Source organism: Sinocyclocheilus anshuiensis, unplaced genomic scaffold (genome assembly GCF_001515605.1).
Source record: "Sinocyclocheilus anshuiensis isolate Anshui unplaced genomic scaffold, SAMN03320099.WGS_v1.1 scaffold385, whole genome shotgun sequence".
NCBI classification, from domain to species: domain Eukaryota; kingdom Metazoa; phylum Chordata; class Actinopteri; order Cypriniformes; family Cyprinidae; genus Sinocyclocheilus; species Sinocyclocheilus anshuiensis.
In genome coordinates, this window is record NW_015539876.1 from 1,055,128 (window position 1) to 1,076,413 (window position 21,286).

The following is a 21,286-nucleotide window of genomic DNA, read 5'->3' on the forward strand; positions in this document are numbered from 1 at the left end:
CTATTTGTGAGACACCATGAATATGAACTAAAATGTGCTAAAAATGCATTTAGGTACCACTTGAAACTATCTTTCAAACGAAGTGGTAACTAAATATATTTTTAATACAGAGATAGTACGTTAAAAGCACATTTTAGTTCATATTCATGGTGTCTCATAATAGCACAGTTGAGTTCACTTAGATGTTCTTAAGATTATCTTAAGAACTACTAAAGAATAATTTTTAGTATATTAAGTACAAAATTAGTGTGTGAAAATAGAGCACTTTAAGTACATTATGGAAGTATGTTTTTTTTCTTCACCTGGGTCCCCTACACGTTTTCAACATGAAATGGTAGAATAAGATCGATTTGTAATATAAAACACATATAACCAGAAATGTTGACAATATTTTATTGCCAGGACATTAACTTAAAAATAATAAAATATTCTTCAAAAAAAAAAACTTCAACAGTGTTCATTCAAATTTTTGCATTTTTTTTTGGAGCAAATACTTTTATGCAGAAAAGTTTAGAACACTGTTGGGGCAAATACTTTTATACTGAACAGTTTAGAACATTGTTAGAGCAAATACTTTTATACTGAACAGTTTAGAACACTGTTGGAACAAATACTTTCATACAAGGCTTATTGTGTGTGAGGGAGAAAGTACAAGGTGCAGCTGACAAGACTGCGAGGGAAATAAGCTTACAAACACCCCTCACAGATTTGTCAGCTGCCCCCCGTTACTCTCTCCCCAGTGTTCAGTGAGCCCAGCCTCCAGACATTTTGCTTCATACACTATGAAGTTTTAAATCCTGCCTGATCCTCAATGACAGCGTCCTGAAGTCCTCCAAGAGGCTTTTAAAAAAATAAACTGGCACTGTCCTGCTGAGGAGTGCTAGCTCTCCTACTCACAGCCTCAAAAGCTGTTAGCATCCTCTCCTCAAACTCTGTGCTGCTGTGTGCTCTCTTTCTCCTGTCTGTCTAAGTTTTCGGATGCAGCCAATGAGTGCAGTGCTGGAAAAGGGCGTGGCTACATAAGGCCTGAAAGTGTAGCACATATTGTGAAATAAATTTAGTTTCAGTATTTCGTTTGAGTTAGTTGTTGAATACTATCATTACTTAATAGTTTGCATCGGTCCAATTGTCATTTAAACTTTGACTCCTTTTATTGCACTGAACCTTGATGAACTGTGATGTTACCATGGCAACAACACTTGGCAAGTTTAAGGATCACCCGGCTTCCCCTTGCAGGAACAAAACAGCAGCTGTGATTTCATGCGCAGAATTACTCCCCTGATACTTACTGAAGTAACTCCTATAAAACGCTCCCACCAAATGCAATCAAAATGAAAGAAATGCAGGGCCTTTGGAAGCGTCAAAAATGTGATTTGAACACTCTTTTTTCTTCCTAGGAGAGTTCGTTTCCTCCTTTGATATTCCTGTCCTTATTTGCCATAAAGGACATATTAAATTGGAATTTAATGATGAAATACTGTGTCACTGATCTACGTGGGGGTTTAGGAGCATGGCAATGGACCGTTACAGAACATGCTCAAAGAAATCTATTATGACAGCATCATTTCACATCATTATATCATCTCCGTAAACAGAGAGTCAATTGAAGTTGAAAATGGAGGGTGGTTTTTAGGTCATCGTTTGTATATTCATTAATGTCATTTTGTGTCCTAGAACAAAGCTATTCAGTTTCACAGCTGTATATCACTTTCTAGACTCCACATCCAGGATCAAGTGATGCAACCCCATTGTCAGACTGCTAGAAAAGAGGAAATGTCACTGATCATATATGGCTCTGTATTGAATTATTCAGCAGTGTAAAAATAGAATGTGTGAAACCTTCAATTCTGGGTGGAACTGAAAAACTATCTGAAACAAAGACCTGATGAGATACTGCCCCCTAAAGGACTGCCATGGCAATGCAGATTCTTTTATTATGGATTATTTTCTAATTAGGTCCGAATGCTAATGTACAGTTTCCCCCCCAGCAGTATGATTTGTTATTAGAAAGGAAAATTAAATATTACCTTTATACTTTTGTTTTTTTGCCCCACAGTGGACTATAGTGTAACTGGAGGACAAAAAAACCCCAAAAAACAAGAATAATATATTTTACCTAATTGAAAAACAAATGATCTCTCGTGTTGGTGAAAACTTAAGATTATGATAATACTTTATAATAAACGTCCATAATAACATTCCACAGAAACATTAGGCTATAACATAAAATAATGCTTAAAAGAACAAATAGTTTCAATAATTACAAAAGCCATTGAACATTAATGCATTTTTAATTGAGAAAAATAGCTATTATCTCAACTGCACTGGCTAAAAATGAAAAGGATTTTGATAATAAAAAATGCTTTTTCAAAGTTGCAAAAAAATTATTTGAGTTCCAAGAAAACACTATTTCAGTTTTTCTACTTGTAATAATTACAAAAGTCATTGAACGTGAATGTAAAAATGTTCAGATATATTCATATTTTAATGTACATTTAAGGCATAGGGAAGATGGACTTCATGTCAGTTAAAATAAATAAATAAAGTGACAACCTGACCTGCTGTTGTGTTCTTTATTCCTGGATAAAAATTATAAAAATGCTTTTTCTGATAACACTATAAGGTAATATATATATATATATATATATATATATATATATATATATTAGAAAGTAGGCCTACTGTCAGATTTCTTATTGAACCTCTAATAGCACATGTAAAGAGTGCCATCTTAAGGCACAACAAAGCAAACAACAGCAGTTTTATCCTGCAGTTGATGATTGAACTCTGTAGATTTTCCAAAATGAAGGTGAAGAAAACACTGTCACTTCATATTGTCACTGACAAGCCTTCAAAATATTTCACAGAGCTGTGGTGCAGACAGTTGATGGATGACATATTCCTGGAATTAACTTGTTTAATCTAGAAATTAACCATCTATAAAAAGACTATGTTAGAGATCCTGTTCCCATAACCTTTTCTGTCACTGCGTTAAGTAATCAATCATTCTATTTCTCATCTCATTTTAATTACAAACTGATAACCATTTCTCCTCAGCAAATCATTTTTGGATACTGCTAATATTGTTCATATGAGGATTATGTCAGTCTCTCTATGACCAAATCCTCTTGATTATATTGTTACTGCTGATTTATAATAATTAATTCCTGATAAGCCTCAATAGGAAGGGTTACACTTTGTTTAATGGGGCTTCATTAACCTTCAGTAGCTCCTTGAAGACACACTAAATGGATGGAGCTCTCTGATATTCCATCCTGACAGTTGTTTGAGAGATTTTGACAAGTTTTGACAGGTGTGTTGATATATGTTTACTTCAGATGCTTTTAAGATATATTTCACCCGAAAAAGAAAATTCTGACATCATTTACTCACCTGTGTGTCATTATTTGAACACAAAAGATGTTTTACTCTGTTACATAAAAACTAAGTCGATGGTTGACTGGGGCTGTCAAACTTCAAAAAGGTGACGCTAAAAATAGCTTTGTGGGGGAAAATACATATTTAAGTCATTTTTTTTTCACTGAAAATCTCAGTTACTAACGTAACCTCGGTTCCCTGAGATACGGGAATGAGTACTGCGTCGCTAAGACACTATGGGGAAAACTCCTTTTTCTCCGATGACTGAAGCCTTTTTTAATAACACAGTGTAACTGCATGGCCATTGGTTCGTGCAGTGCTATAAAAATCGAACCAATGGCTCGGCAGCGGAGCTGCACCAGCCTATGGCGATGGAGCCCGCCAGAATGGGCAGGGCCATCTGGCTATATAAGCGGGCCTGTTGCCATAGGATCCTCAGGTTACTTCGACTGAAGCAACAACTGAGTCGTGCAGCTGCATAGCACGGCTAGTTACGCAGTACTCATTCCCGTATCTCAGGGAACCAAGGTTACGTTAGTTACCGTGTACATTCCCTATCAATACTTCACTCGTACTGCGTCGCTAAGACACTATGGGGTACCAGTACAATCCCGCCGTGTTATGCTAGAGGAACGACTCATACTTGAACTTGCCTTAAGCACCACAAGGGGCCCAGAGGGACCAAGTATTTAGCAGGGAATACCCCGCAGGAAGCAATAGGGCTAAACTCGCAGAGGTCAGCCCAGCCATGAGTAATCGTTCCAAGAAGACTCTTACAGCCTTGGCACTCGGTGAGGGCCAAGAGCGTAAGAAGGGAGGCAAAGCCTAAGCACTGGTATTGCCTTAAGGCAAGAATGAGCCCATTACGCAGAAAGGACATCCAGATTATAGAACCTGGCAAATGTGGACGGCGAGGCCCAGCCGGCCACCGCACAGATTTCTGCAATGGACACACCGCTAGACCATGCCCAAGACGAGGCCATACCTCTAGTCGAATTGGCTCTTTACTCCCATGGGGCAGTGTAGGCCCAAAGAGGAGTATGCTAGCGCAATAGCGTCAACTATCCACCTGGAGAGTCTCTGCTTAGTGACCGGAAGCCTTTTGGTGCAGCCATCAAAGCATATAAAGAGTTGTTCCGACTGCCTGCTCGGGGTGAAACGCTCAATATAAAATCTCTTTTTTTTTCAGAGTTATAACCTGTGCTCTGAACGGAGTGGAGAGCACCTTAGGTACGTATCCGTGCCTTGGTTTCAGGATGACCTTAGAGTCGCTGGGTCCGAATTCAAGGCAGGAGGGACTCACAGAGAGTGCCTTTCCGATCTCCCCTCAGCTTACCGATGCTAACGCCAGTGGCAGAACGGTTTTTAGCGTCAGGGAACGAAGGTCAATGGATTGTAGTGTCTCAATGGGAGGACTCTTTAGAGCCCTCAGTACCGTGGACAGATCCCATGTAGGGACTGTGGAAGGGTGAGGCGGGTTGAGCCTCCTAGACCCCTTCAAAAAGCGAACAATCAGGTTGTTCCTGCCCACTGATTGGCCGGCTATAGGAGCCTTGTAGGCTGCTATAGCTGCTACGTAGACCTTGAGCGTGGAAGGGGAATGGCCCTTGTTCAACAGCTCTTGCAGGGAGGACAATATCCGAGATATGTCACAGGATGCTGGGTCTTCATCGCGGGTCGTGCACCAGGCGGAGAAGAGCGACCATTTAAGGGCGTAGAGGCGTCTTGTAGACGGCGCTCTAGCCTGAGAAATTTTATTTAATACACTCTCGGGGAGGTCCGCAGGCACCCATCGAGAGGCCAAAGGTGCAGAGCCCACAGCGCGACTGGGGATGCCATATCGTTCTGTCCTGCCACGCAGGCCTGGTCCACCTTGGTACGAAGGCGTACGAGACGTCAGGCGTGGGACGGAACCAGTGGTTTCAGCCAGTACTGAAGGGGCCGCATGCAAAGCAGGCCCAGCTGTAGCACCGGAGATGCAGAGGCCATGAGACCCAGCATCTTCTGAAACGTCTTGAGGGGTTGAGAGTCTCCTATTTTGAAAGAGGCTGCGAGCTGCTGAATAGCCAGTGCACGTTCTGGCACGACTGTCGCCCTTATTTGGGCTGAGTCGAAAACTGCTCCCAGGAATGATATCCGTTGGCTGGGAAACAGAGCGCTCTTGGCAAAATTGACCCTGAGCCCCAGGCATTCTAAGTGGCTGAGGAAAAAGGATCTGTGAGATAGTAGCTCGTCCTCTGACTGGGCTGAGATGAGCCAGTCGTTGAGGTAATTCAGAAGGCAGATTCCACTCTGTCTTGGAGGGGAAAAAGTCACATCCATGCACTTCATAAAAGGGGAGCCAGGGACAATTCAAATGGAAGGACCATGTATTGATATGCCACTCCCTCAAAAGCGAATCATCTGTGATGGGGGGCTATATGGATGGGAAAGTACACATCTTTCAGGTCCAGGGAAAATAACCAGTCCCCTAGGCATACTTGCGAGAGGATCTGTTTCAAAGTAGTCATCCTGAACGGCCGATTCATAAGGGCACGGTTCAGGTTTCTGAGACCGAGGATAGGCCGTAAGCCGCCATCCTTTATGGGGACGAGGAAGTAGTGGCTGTAAAAGCCTGTCTCGCTCTGATCTGGGGAAACCATTTCTATGGCTCCTTTCGCCAGTAAATTCATTGCCACGGAGCGCAGGACATGTGCGTGTCTTTGCTCTGAACCGAGGTGAGAACCATGCCGCGGAATCGCGTGGGTCTTAGAGCGAACTGAAGTGCATAACCTCGTTTTATTATCCCCAAAACCCAGCCTGACACTCTGCCGATGGCCTGCCAGGCCTTGGCCCTCATGACAAGGGGTTGGATTGGTTCGGGAGGCGGGTCACCTTATGGGGACTCCACACTCGAGGAAGTGAAAGAGGAAAGAGGAAAGTGGAAAAACTATTTTTATTGTTTCAAATAAGTGAAACAGAGGCCGTTTGGGGGCGCTAGACTCAATGCTTCTTGTAGTGAGAGCAGTCAGTCCCCGCGGGCGCGGCTCTGAAGCTGTCAGTGATAATCATCATTAGTGACAACATTCCCTTTCAATCAGCCTAAAAGGATCAAAACCACTCATTAGAAGAGGGGTACTGATGATCTTTGTGTAAACACCGGCAGATCAAAAGAGCTGCGCGCATTTTCTCAAATCCGCTCGTAGCGGACGAGGGGAGGGGCGGGGCCGCCGAACCGCGAGCGCAGCAGAGCAGGACGCACGCTCTTGTAGTGAGAGCGAACTGTCTCAGTGAGCGTAGCCTCAGTGTGGGCGTGGCCGAAGCGAGGGCGCCGATCGTCACGTGTAAACACACTGGCAGATCAAAGGGCTGCATGGAGAGTGACGCACGCGGGAGTTATGAAGATCACTCAGGCCCGATCGCTCAAACCCACGCGTTCGCAGTTTCCTTCTCCGAGGTAACTGGGAGGGAAGAAACATGGGAGCAGGGGTAGACTCCCGTATTCCTTAGTTATAGCAGCCCGTCTCAGTGAGCGCAGCCTCCGCGATGCACATACAAATGCAAAGCTGTCAGTGACAGCATTCCATTTCGATCGCCTAGAAGGATTGAGCCGCTCGGTGTAACAAGGGGCGGTGATCCTCGCATGTAACGCACACTGGCAGATCAAATGAGGCATGCGGGATGTTTGCCGGCGTAAAATCACTCAAGCCTGGTCGCTCAACCACAAATTCCATTGTTTTTAAATAAAAGTCTGTGTGGACCTGTATTAGGCAGTTAGACGGGAATACAGCATTTATCTTTTAGAAATGAAAGACTATGGGAGTGAGGAATTTTGAGTCTTGCATGTGGCAATAGCCTCATGCAGGTATTGTTCTGAACTTCATGACATATTTTCTGGCAAAGCATATAGCATTCAACCATTTTTTAGGCAACTGCAATTACATAAACATGCATTCATACACACACACATTGTTATCTAATCAATTAAATCTCAATCATCTTCAACTCAATTCATTTTCTTTGTTTGAACCAACAACATTTCTATAGGCCCTAAACTTTGGAACAAACTCCCACTTCATGTAAGATCGCCCTCGTCGCTAGACATTTTAAAAGCTTCTTTGAAAACATATTTTTCTATTATTCTATTCCTAGCATTTTTACATTTATGTATCCACCTTATTTTTCAATGCAGAAGTAAGCTGTTTTCTGTGAATGTGCAAGACTTCCGCTTCATTAGCCGTGGTATGGAAATGACGAGAAGAATAACAAAGTGCAATAAATGGTAAAATTGTTTGTGCTACAACCCAGTGTGTTAATAATTAAGACAATAGATTGAAATAATATGGTAAGAAAAGATATCAAGCAGCAAAACTAGCTGTCTTGTACAGCTAAAAATAGCTTTATGGATGACACCGGAAGCCAGACACATTAAATTTACAAATGGCCACGCCCGCTCTTGCGGAAAAATAAGGTGGATTGGTACTTTTTTTAACAGTTATTTTTGGTCTTCGAATCTGATTGGCTGAGAGCCTTTTGCAGGAGTGCGATATTCTAGTGATAACAGAGCTTCAACCGTTTCACCCTTTGTATCACTCCATTTGCGGTATTTCTCACAGCGTCATAGCTGATGCCCAAATCCATTATAATTGTATAAACAATACTGTTACAGTTTGTGTCACAGAATGTAGTTTTAAGAGTTTTTTACTTGTTTAGACTTAAAATATGCGATTTGTTAATAAAGATACTGTCCATTTGAAAGTTTGCTTCGATGATTTCGGAGATGTGAGCTCCAGGGCGTCAGCGGCTGTTCAGTGCTCATGAACCCGCCGAGAGCAGTTTTACCTCGGCCAGATCTTCTGGAATTTGCAGCTGGCTCTGATGTCTCTATAGTGGTTAAACATGAGATCTAATTCATTTGGGGTAAATCTAATGGACAGTCTTGGTCTCATTCATCTATTATTCTTTCCAGAGCAAATAGTTTTGGCTGAGGGAAAAATCTCATCAAGTTATTTTTTTTTTATGTAACTTTAAAGCTGTAGCTATATCAGAGCGCTGCCTAAGTACTTTTGACTGAATTGCCTGGCAACTTTTATGATGGCTGTTGATGTTTATATCATTATTCAATGAACAATATTTTAAATAAATAATAGTAGTATTTAGTATTGGGAAACGGTGTGTGTTCATGATGGTGATTAGTTACATTGTTCCGCCATTAGATTGCGACAAGAGACTCAGCAGTAAAAACTTGAAACAGGGTTGTAAACTGAAGCTATTTTTACTTCCAACAAATGCACTGAGCACCGCTGTTATCTGAGATCACCCTTAACAAATTAAAGGATAGTACGACAAAGATATCGTTTACCTCGGTGGACATGTTTCATTTTGAATATGAGATGAGCTGAAGAAGAATGAATGCTGTATCAGATGCAGGTAGTCACACTCGCTCAGTCCATCTCTCTCTTGTCTACTCTACATAATACATTGAGCTTTTAATACCGTAATACAATATGTTTTCAATGAAGCAACTCAACGTTCCTTCTTTTGTTCTAAAGTGACGGTTTTGAATTAGTAACGGAAGCTTGTGCTCAGCTGTTAAACTGTCAACTTGAGATTTGTATCCGTGGCGGAAGGAAGTAGTTGCGCACAAAAGAGGGTTTTTAAAGACGCTCCGTTGTTTCTTATGTATTTACACTCATGCCGTCAAACTGTGGTATAAACGCAATATCACACTCGTAGCCCTGCGATATGGCTGTATATTGGCACGCTGTGATTAACTACGACACTGCTACTCTTGTGATATTGCTCATATATATTATTCTGTGATCGTAGTTATTTTGACTGAGTTTGTACTGTAAAGCATTTGGTTTAACTCTTCTTTTTAAATGTGCTCTACAAAAAAGGTTGAGTTGAGATGACTTGTACTTTTGTCCCTCCAAAGCCTATGATGTCTATTCTTGTACAAGTTGTATAACAAACCATCTGAATTCTTTCATTTATTAAAAGGAAGAAGCCACGATCATCTAAGAACATGAATGGCCATGAAATCTCGTGTGATGCTGACAATAAAAAAAAAATAATAATCTGGCACATTACTAATGACTCAAACAGAAATTCTAAGGCACAACACACAAGTTGTTTGTTATAATAAACTATACAGTGTGTGATGATATTGTAGTACCGGCTTCTTTCAGGTTCTCACAACAGCAAGAAGCATGTGAAAATGTTTGCATCTGAAGATTTCTGGTCTACTTTAGTAATTCTATCTTAAAATCTTTCTTATATAGCAATTGGGTATGTTACAGAAAGTTTCATTAAGTCCAAAAATGCTGTCACATTTATCATTGTTCGTCGAATGTTTGTGGAAAAATCCAGTCATTTCAATAGAAATCCACAAGATCAGGAACCTGACATGGAGCAAAAGATTTCCTCATGCAGATTTCGCAACAAGTTCAAGTTGGTAGCATTAATTTGTATCAATGACCATCAGAAAGCTGCTTGGTTTGAAGGTAACTTCAAACCAAGAAGTTACCCCCCCCCCAAATGTTCCTAATGTGATGCAGCTTAATACAAAGTAAAGAGAAAAACTGAGCTAACTTCAAAAATCATGGCACTCAAACTCATGTAACATACAGAAGCATGTACATACAGAAGCAAACTTAACCACCTAAATTGGGATGGAGACAATAGTGGGCAGCTCTCCGATGGGTGGAGGGTTGTACTTCTCAACACGCATGAGTCGACGAAGAATGTCATCACGGTCTCTGGGCCAGGTGAAGATTTGTGTGCTTTGAAGCCATGAAGGGACGTGACACTGACAGAAAGAAGCAGACACATAAATGTTGTAAACTAACAACGAGGCATCATTACATCTAATTTGATTCAAGTGAAATCCAGTGGAGCAAACACAAATGTTTGTTGCTGTTATCATAACAGTTAATCACAAATTAGCATTTTGGCTCCTTGAACGAGTACTTGTTCAAACACAAACATCCTGTTCGTTAAGCAATTACGTTTATAAGTTACTGGAAAGAGATGCAGTTTTACCTTCTTGCACCAGGAAACAAGATGGGGATGAATCTGTAATTCCTGGCACCGTTCTGAATGAACTCGTTTTGTAACTAAAAGACAAAGCGATTTTATGAGTCATTAGACAAGAAAAATAAAGAAAAACCTAGATTCTTTTCCACCCAAGTTGTACCTGCTTGTGTATGTAGACAGTGTTGAGTGTTTCATCATTTTCCATGCAAAACGAGGCATTGGTCACAATCTCATGGTACTTTGGACTAATGACTATGATGATCAGATAGTCTTTCTGTGCATAAAAGACACAAACACACAAAATTAGACAACTGAATGGACATGAGGGAACAATTACTTCAGATACTCAGGAAAAAAAAAATCAACTGAAATTAGTCATGAAAGGTTTATCGTTCTCAGTGCAGCAGACAGTTTTCTTGTAACTGTGTGGCACTGCAAGAAAATGATGCCAGAAATATGTCCTCCCCCACTTCAGCTCTTAATTAAAATGATATGTTTCAGGGTTACATGCTTTTTTTATTAAATGGTCTCTTTTCCTCCCCCTCAAAATGCATAAAATTAAAAGTTTTGTTGGACTGTTTCCTGCTATCATGCTTTCTTAGTCAGGTTTATAAGTCTTTTCAGATTGTATAAGTCTTTTCAGTCAGATAAATAAATGATGTCCAACTTCCAAGCTCAAACTGGTTCTATGCATTCAGAAGCAAATATAGTATGTTCAACTATAAGTCAGGGGTCAATCCTTGCCATTTATCATTTTGACATTTTATCAGATATATAATGTCAATGAACAAAAAAATGTGAAATTTGTGAGAGCTGAAGACATCCTCAACAATGGAGAAGTTTGAACAAGTTTTCCCAGCTGTGCCCTGTTCTATTTAAGAGGTTACAGAGATTGCCATGTCTTTGATGATATATTAGAAATAACATTTGACTTTTTAGAAGCCAGGGATACATGTAATACCTTCACCAATGACACAGCAGTGAAAGTCTATTCAGGAAAAAAAGAAACAAAGAAAGAAAAAAAAAGGAAAAGAAAATTAAAAATGATTGCAAACTAAAAGTTTGGTCTCGTACTGTATCGCGTACCTTGTCAGTGTCGTGTGCTTTGCTTGGCCATTTGTTGTGATAAACAGGAAAGTGTGTCCAGCTGAATTCAATTTGAGTTTTGTTAAACAAATAAAAAAAAAAAGCTTAGTTTACCGCGGAAGCGGTCGTGTGAAGACCGAAGAGTGTAAAGACCATCGACTCTACCGTGCGAGTCCATAAAAGCGTCTGCTAAATGACTAAAAGTAAAAGTAAAAGTTTATTTACACTGAGAAGAAGCACTAGCCATTCACACACATTAAATTTAAAACTCTCCTACAATGATTTGTTTTAATCAGAAGATTAATAAGATTAAATAAGACGAGTAAGATTAATGATCAGAATAAATACGATTTTTTTAATGTTTTGTAATATTTTATATTTGAATATATCTTCTGAATATGATGAATATTTCTAAATATGCTATTATAATTTGCTGATTTGGTGCTCAATAAACATTTCTTATTATTATCAATGTTGAAAACAGTTTTGCTGCTTAATATTTTGTTGAAACCGTGATACACTAGCATTCAAGTGTCTGGGGTAAGTACTAAGTACATTTAAAAGAAAGAAAGAAAGAAAGAAAGAAATCAGTCAATCAATCAATCAACATTTTTATTCAGCAAGGATGCATTAAATTGTTCAAAAGTGACAGTAAAGACATTTATAATGTTACAAAAGATTTCTATTTCAAAAAATACAGTTGAACCTTCTCTTAATAAAAGAATCCTAAAAAATGCATCACCATTTCCACAAAAATATTAAGCAACAAAAACTGTTTTCAACAATGATAATAATAAGAACCATTTGAGCACCAAATCATGAATGACTTTCGAAAAATCACCACTCTCCTCACAGTCTACACGCATTTTCCACTCTTTTTCTAGTGTTTTCTGTTAAAAAGTCTGCAGAGACTGTCATGCAATTAATGAAATATTTTTTTTCACTCTATTATTGTGATATCATCTTTTTCAAATAAACCAGCACCTAAATGCCATGTACTGCAAAAACAAAACAGTTTGGGTTGCTTTAGAGTTTTCAGTCATACAATCTTTTCCTGTAGGTGGTTCTTGGTCAGAATAAGCTGCAATTTGGACTAGAACTTCTGTTGTGTAAGTCAAACTAGGAATAACATGCTCTCTGAAATACTAGCAGGCCTGGTTTCTACTTACTTCGCTGATGTATCTCTCCATGAAGTCAATCTTGCTTATGCTCTTGAACTGTTGTTCAAACATGTCAATCTGTGCAAAAAGAACAAAGAGTCTTAACATACTCTCTGGCAGACCCCATTTCAGGTGACACGTATGGCTGCAAGGCAATGTCTGGTACAGGTTGCTTGTCTTACATGAGTGTAGAAGCCGTTGTGTCTCAGTAGGGCAACAAAGTTGATGATCTCTTTGACATGTTTTTCACTGTCTGCTTCGTAAGCAACAAACACCTTCCCTGCAATAATGAAAAAAAACAACAACAACATTTCCTCCAGAAATATAACTCAAGATTATATTATATTATTATATATTAGTGAAAGTACAGTATTTAAAGGGAATAATTTTTTGAAAAAAAAAAAATATATATATATACAAATATTAAAGTACCATGAACTAAACTTAATCTACTTACATATAGCAGTTTTACCACATAAACACTTTTTGATAAACACTTTTTAATCACACGACTTTGAAGAAGAACAGATAACATTTAGTTAACAAGAACTGCCATTTCTTTATTATAGTCTGATGTTACTGGCACATACATCTTATTCAGATTTGACATTCTTTCAGTGTTGCTCAACAATAGTGTGTACACTTACTCTGCTCCAGGGATAGAGGGGCTGTGCTTGGGGTTAGTTTAGCTCGAGGGTGAGGAGAGGTGTGGCCACTGGAAGACATGAAAGCATTGCATAAACACCTCAGAAAGCAAAATTGTTTGTATCAGTGAAAATCAGAAACCTATGAAATCACTTACAATACAATACAGTGCGTGCATAATTATTAGGCACATTGATATTCATCATATTTTTTTTCCAAGCACATTTTACCAATTCCAAACCAAATAACTACTATTAATTTTGTATTTGATCAGGTGATATATAATTGTCCATGAAGGCTAGAAGTGAAAAATTCCTTATATCAAGGTGTGCATAATTATTAGGCAGATTTTCTTTTACAGATAAAATGATGCAAAGAAGAAATTATTAAATGCCCATGAGACTGCCAGATTCTGGAAGATAAATTCTTGAAAGAGTGGCACAAGGCTCTTGTGATGCTGGTCCTTCAAGAGTCACTCTCAACTTATCGGTCTATAAAGCCTATAAAAAAAACAGTCTTCATGTATTTCACAACACTTCAGCATGTTATTCTTATTAAGTGAGGGTCATTTTTTTCAGGATTTTGTACCCAAGCAAAGTCTCTGAGAAGCTGACACATTGCACTTCTGGAGACTCCAGGTAGGTTGTAGTTTTGGAAAATGGTGGCGCTGGAGACTAAATGGTTCCTGATGGTTTCACACCTAATTCTTCACCTTAATTCTTAATTCATTTGCAGTTAACATGTCTCTTTTCTTCTCCACCCGTTTTTTCTGACCCTGCCGACCCAATGAGCATTTTGCTCTCCAATGGTTATGCCTTAACTTTGCAAATTCTAGTATTGCATCATTCTCATGGGCATTTAATAATTTTGGACTTTTAGTCTGAGTTAAATCTCTTTTTTGCATCATTTTATCTGTAAAAGAAAACCTGCCTAATAATTATGCACACCTGAATATAAGGAGTTTTTCACTTCCAGCCTTCATGGATAATTATATATCACTTATAAATGATCAAATACAAAATTAATAGTAGTTATTAAGATTGATGTGGTTTGGAATTGGTAAAATGTGCTTGGAAAAAAATATGATCAGAACATCAACGTGCCTAATAATTATGCATGCACTGTACAAGACTGGCTGTCCCATATTAATTGTACAGAAAAACTCACTACTATTACACATTACCTATAAGTGAACTCCGAGGCTGATTGTCTGCTGTTTTCAGGGCCTGTTGGAGATGAAATGATGAAGTGAGACATTAATCTACACAGGCCTCGACATGCTTGTCCTTCGGACAAGTAAATCAGTCATTCACTTGTCCAAGTAAAAAAGTTACTTGTCAAGAAAAGAAAATGGTGTAAATGTAATAGCTCTAACTTACTTAAACATATCTGTGATATCAAATGTTATACATACAAATACAACATTAAAGGGGTCCTATTATGTTTTTTCACTTTTTCAACTTTAGTTAGTCTGTAATGTTGCTGTTTGAGCATAAAAAAGATCTGCAAAGTTACAAAGCTCAAAGTCCACTTCAAAAGGAGATATTTTATTTAACAGAAATCACTTTTCAAAAACTACAACGAACAACTCGTTTGGAATACAACGCATATTTTCCTGGATTTGTGATATCACAAATATCGACGAATGGGACGAGACCTGGTTGAGCTGCACTAGAGAAGGCAACGAGTGATATCACTATGTTGGAGACGCCTAGCTTTCTCAAGGCAGACAAACTTAAGAGTGGTTACAATCATCCGGGTTTAAATCGCGCTCAAATTGATTTGATTTTGACTCAATATTTACACTGAAGCTCGCAGGCGGCTATGGTAAGGGGCATGACATTTCCCGACCAGGCGCCGAGTGCTGCCAAAAACAACACACACTGACCCACCTAACCAATCACAGCACATTTCGTATTTCAGAAGGCGGGCCTTCATTTGATACAGGAACTATTCAAGCCGTTCATGCCAGACTGTAGAGAGAGGTGTTGTAATCATGAAAAAATAATGTGTTTTTCGAACCTAGTATGAGAGCCTGTTCTAGTACACCCCCAAAACAAAATCAAGACTTTGTAAAAGAGCATAATAGGACCCCTTTAAGAATTTTTACCATGGTATGCTTGTTGTATGAGTTTCTTGGTGTGCGCTCATTTGTTTTGATCTCTCTCACACACAGACAGGCTGCACAAGCCTCAACTGACATGACCTTGTTACTGTTAATACATTATCAGTTGCTGTTTATGCTAAATGTAATCAAATTAAATTCATTCTCGCAGAAGTTTCGTGCTTCCCTAGTTGTTTTTTGTTATTGATCTTTTAATCAGGCTATACTTGTCCATGTTGGTAAAGACAAAAAATATTATTTCATATAATTGGATCAGCCTAATAATTTGAGTTACACTTTACACTTTTTACACTTTACAGATCAAGTAAAATATTTTTAATATGTATACATGCCCATTTATAATATGCATTTCCATACATGATGAATTACTGCTGCCATGTTCACTAAAAATGTACACTAACATTTATTTTTTAGTAAAATTACATTTACCCCCTGCCTTTTGTGTGTAGTAATAGCTCAACATAAACTGTGCCAAACAAAAATCTATGAAGGATTAGGAGTGACATTTAAAAATAAAATGAAGCATTAAGTTATCAATTTTATAAATGAAACTACGTTTTAAATGGACAAAGTAATAGACATATTTAAAAGTGTTTATTTAATTCATGTTTTAAAATGCAGTTAATAAAACAATAAATGAATAAAGAATTTTTAAGTGGGAAAATAAATGGACATGAAAACTATTTAATTTGTGTTTTAAAATGTAGTTAAATAATAAAAACAATGGTAAGTTAAAAGTAATTTTTAATACACATTGTAAACTGGATTTTGCCAATTGCTTTCTTTGAAGTTTTATCAAATGCTTTTTCTTATCCATTTGTTAATTGAGTAAAAAAAAAAAATGGCATTGGTCATTTAGTAGGGACAACCAATCAGCTTTCAACTCAAAAGCCACCCAAAGTACATGTTAGATGGACTGTCAATGGACAGTAAGATATACCTACATATATATATATACTAAGGTTTATTAAAGCAGGAATTTATACCATGTGTCGATTTCTTTTTATTATGCAATTAAGAGAGTATTGCAAGGAAAGACGTCACCAATGCAGCTATGTTTATACTGTACTTTACACAGATAGTATGCATTTCAAAATATGCAATGCTTAGTGAATTAGCTTCAAAGTGTAGTTTTGTAATCCTTATATTTAGATTTTTCATCTTCTAAGATGGGTGTCACTTCTAAAAATGGAAACTGGTTGCTTAATCTGCCAGTATGATTGCACAAATTTATTGCAATTTATCTGGTTGGATAAATGTCCTGCAAGGTTGATAAAGAACTCATCACATACAGTGAGGCAATTTTAATGACAACAGGCTTATGAAAGTTAGCATTATTCATCATGAGCCTTGACTGACAAATTAAGTTCCATGTAAATGAAAGAAACTGACTCACTTATGAGTCATTCATAAGAGACAGAGAATTTTAACAAAGAACTGAGACTTACTTGAAGGCCAACAGGGCATGTGGTAATGTGGCCTGTAATAAGAGCCCTGATCCATTTGATACACATCTACAGGGTATTGACTACAGCAGGGCGGCCCGCGGGACGTGCAGGGGTGCGGGGGCATGCAGTAGCTGTGAGGCGTGAACGCATTTGGGATAGAGTGTAGTGAACGCGGCTGTTCTAGACTTCCCTCTCCCAGACTGTGCCTGTCTGGAGAGCAAGAGTAGCTGGAATCACCAGAATAACTGCAGTAATTTCCAGACACTAAGCAAGAGGGGAGGTTGCCACTAGGGTATTCCACCGAACCGCTGCCCACGGAACTCGAGCGGAGCAGGTCCCCGTTGTGCGGCTCTAGGGTGCTCAGACATGCTTCCGACTGACTAGGAAAAGGTGTCTGGGGACTGTAGCCAGAGGGTAGACCTAGCAGGGGCTGGTACGGGCTGTAGCTGGTCTGTGTGGATCTGTAGTTGGTCTTTTTGTCTCTGCAGATATCTGTGAAGTCAGGCTGTGCACTCAAAGAGGACTCATTTCCAGACATGCAACAGACGGCATGAGAGAGTTGGGAATCGGTGGAGTTTGAGACACAGATGGAGTCCTCAGTAATGATTTTCTCCATAGCCTCGTCGTTCTCTTATGGAAAATTGAGGGATTGTAAACTGTGGTGGCCAAATGGAGAAATATATCTAAAAATGAGGGGAGGGGGAGAGTTCTTGAGTACTCTTACAGTATGTGGAAAAATTTACATTTGAAAATTAACAAGACCAAAAAACATATCCTAAAAAATGACTGTAGTTAGCAGATTTCTTCATATTTATTGAAACAGCAGTTTAAGCCAAAAAAAACTTTAGGCATTTTTAAAAACAACTGGTGCCAAAATAAGCCTGTCAGACCAAAATGTTTGAATAAACAGGGCAATAAATAAAGACAGCCCACTGCCAGCGTGAGTTTGGGAAAGAGCTGTGTTGTTGCTATATTTATATTCCTGGGTCATTTATGTGTGGTTTAATACCTTTCAAACTTAGCTTGCATTTTTATATATTCATTGTACTAAAGTATCTGTAAGTTGACAGTGTATCTTTTTTTTCTTATCACTATTAGATTAGAAACATTTTAACTGCAATTGTCACAGTAAATATGATTTTTAAATATGTAAAATAAATGATTAAAATAAAAATTTAAAGACATTTCATGACAATGCAAATATATTTGTTAATCTGTTAATTTTCTTTTGAAGGCATTACAATAAAGAAAGCAGAATAAAATAATATTAACAATATCTATAAATTATTTTTTAAATTACAGTTAAAATATATTTTTGTTTGAGCCTTGTATTAAGAAACCTGCAAGCTCCGGAAGTGTGTGTTATTTGTTTTCAAAATTACGTTTAAAAAAAAAAACATTCTTCATCTAAAGGGCATAAATACAACAATACAAGAATAGGAAACAATAATTCTATGTTTAAAAAGTTAAATATACAGGGTCCAAAACTAACACTGGGAAGCTGCCAAATGCTAGTAAAAACTGGTTTTGCTAAGCAAATTAAATTTGGTCTGCCGCAAACTGGCTTTGAAGAAAAAAAATGGGTGTGTGTGTATATATATATATATATATATGTATAAAATGGAACACACATACACCATATCAGAGGTGTCAATTAATTTAATTCCTGAAGGGCCGGAGCCCTGCAGAGTTTAGATGCAACCCTAATTAAACACACCTGAACCAACTAATCAAGTCCTTCAGTCTTATTTGAAAACTACATGGTATGTGTGTTAGAGCAGGGTTGGAACGAAACTCTGCAGGGCTCCGGGCCTCCGGGAATTGAGTTTTACACCCCTGCATATGGACAAAAGTATTGGGAAACCTGACCATTACACCACCAGGGACTTTAATAACATTGCATTCTAAATAATATATGTGCAATGGGGAGGACCATCTACATAACAGCTTCCATTCTTCTGGGAAGGCTTTCCACAAGATTTTGAAGTGTTTCAATTCAATTCAATTTTCCATTTCATCCCATTCATAGAGCATTTGTGAGGTCAGGCACTGATGTGGGACGAGAAAGCCTGGCTCTAAACTCCATTCCAGTTGATCCCAACGGTATTCGATGTGATTAGGACTCTGTGTGGGCCAGTCAAGTTCTTCCATGCCAAAATCATCCAACCACTGACCTCATCAACTCAACTATGAAATGAGCACAGTGTTGGTGACTTTCATGCACCACGCGCCTCAGCATTCGATGACTGCGCTCTGTGGCTTTACGCAGTCTTCTGCTTCATGGCAGCTGTTCCTAAATGCTTCCGATTTAAAATAATACCATTTACAGTTGACGGTCGAATATCTAGCAGGGATGAAATTTCACCAACTGATTTATCGCAACTTAAATTCACTGTGTTCTTCAGAATGACCCATTTTTTTCACAAATATTTGTATGCAGAATGGGTGCTTGATTTTAATACACTGGGGCAATGGGGTCTGATTGAAACACCTGAATACAATAATTATGAGTTGTGTTCCAATACTGTTGTCCATATAGAGTACCTTAATAACATGTCTGTTATTATTAGATGTATATTTTACCTATATTGCAATCACTGCGAAGAAGGCATCATTCTTGTGCCTAATACAAAAAAGCTGCAGCCATTCCATATCCCCAGTCAGCACACAAATCTGTAATGAATTATTAAGATATGAACACAAGTAACCTCGAATGATGATCACACCCTGTTAAATAAAACTGCATTTGAGAAAAACGAGCAACCTTTGGCTACTGAATACAGGAACCCACAATTCTGCTAAGGGGATTTCTTTTCTCTCTCTCTCTAGCTTTTTCTCTGAACTTACAGTATGAAATTTAGTGCACTTTACACCATCAGCGGAAAACACCTCAGTGGAAACCAAAGTGAGACATGGGAAATCACAGGTAACTAATCCATCAATATCAAATGCACAAATGGGGCAGAGAGGGTACTAATACTAATGCCTTTTATTGGCATAACACTGAAAACCTCAAAAAATACACAATACAATAATCTCTTCATTGACTAGAACACTTAAGAATATAGTGACACAGCTGAAATGCAAAGTTAAATCATGTAATTCTCCTTTATGAATAGTTGTACAGTAGATAATTCATTGATGTTTAATTAAAAAGTATGAATGAAAGTATTAAATTATACTGTACCTTCACACGCTCATAAAATTTTAGCACCAGTAAACAGTTTCCGTCAAAATACTGTAATTACTATATCATAATACATTAAATAGGATATTCTAGTAGACATTTATTTTATTAACAATAACAATAGTACTTTTTAAACCGTATTTTGTAAACATTTCGTCCAAATTCGCAACGTGTCTAGTTCACGCTTTAAAACTGTCACTGCCGCGGGGCTACATAACATACAATACTCGGCTAAAAAAAATGTCTCGCAATTCGCTCTACCTTTGTAGTTTGTACCATATTACTTTACAGGTAACACCTCCCAAAACTAAGAAAAAAGCTAAATACAATATAACAAAGACAACACATGTATAAAACTCCCACCCAACTCTCATGACTTATTCGACAAATTAGACGTCAACGTTGTCCATGACAAACTGCTCGCTGACGTGACATAAACCACATAAAACACGTACATACCTGTAGGCTGATCAGCAGATTTAGTCGCGTGAATTATTTAATTTCGAATACTTTAATATCAGTGTACAATATCATGATCGCACGAGCTGTAGCAGTCGAAGTATACTGTTTGGAAGTTTTTCAACACCTGCCTACTCGCACACCGCATATTCCGCCCACTTCCCAGAACATCCTCGACTCAGAGCGGTTGTTCATCTGCCTTCGACAAAACGTGATTCTTTTGAGCAGATTCTTTTCAATTATTCTAAAGAACCGACTCGTGTTTGTAAATTGCTTGACAGTAAAAGGGTGAACAATTACTCGCAAGAATACTGAAAAGAAATAATATATAACTAAAAATAACTAATAATATATTAGTTACTATCACGGACAACAATATTATCTGAACAATAGAAACAGCAGTTAACACATACAGATATGCAGAAATTTCACTAAAATGACAAATTGCAGCACAAGAAAATCTGGGAACGTTTTTGTCATACTGTATTGGGTCTTCGAATAGTAAGGACCAAATGAACAGCAGTTCTGATAAAATGACAAACCATGGGGCCAAAAAACATTATTTACTCTAGGACTATATTACTGTGGTTTAAAACAAGGATAAACAACTCAATGCATCACTCACCATAGTTCTTTGGAGGTTACTTTTTTATTAGTATTTAACTATGGCCAATGAGACTTTACAAAAACATAACTTATCATGGACAGCTGATAACTTTCACATTATCTTAGACATCTGTGGTTTGGTTTTTAGTGCTATGCATTTCTGAGTAAAACTGAC

General features: G+C 38.2%; 1 protein-coding gene across 1 annotated transcript; it reads right to left on the bottom strand.

The window, feature by feature from the left end:
- Positions 1–9,337: 9,337 nt before the first annotated feature.
- On the bottom strand, positions 9,338–20,766 carry LOC107685311 (uncharacterized). Its single transcript, XM_016481862.1, has 11 exons — positions 20,506–20,766; positions 19,443–19,532; positions 16,860–17,542; positions 14,470–14,512; positions 13,289–13,356; positions 12,824–12,921; positions 12,651–12,719; positions 10,556–10,669; positions 10,402–10,475; positions 9,990–10,168; positions 9,338–9,917 (listed from the first exon to the last, which is right to left on the bottom strand). The coding sequence occupies exons 3-11, from the start codon at positions 17,473–17,475 to the stop codon at positions 9,904–9,906; spliced, it is 1,275 nt and encodes a 424-aa protein (XP_016337348.1). The 5' UTR covers positions 17,476–17,542; positions 19,443–19,532; positions 20,506–20,766; the 3' UTR covers positions 9,338–9,903.
- Positions 20,767–21,286: the final 520 nt, after the last annotated feature.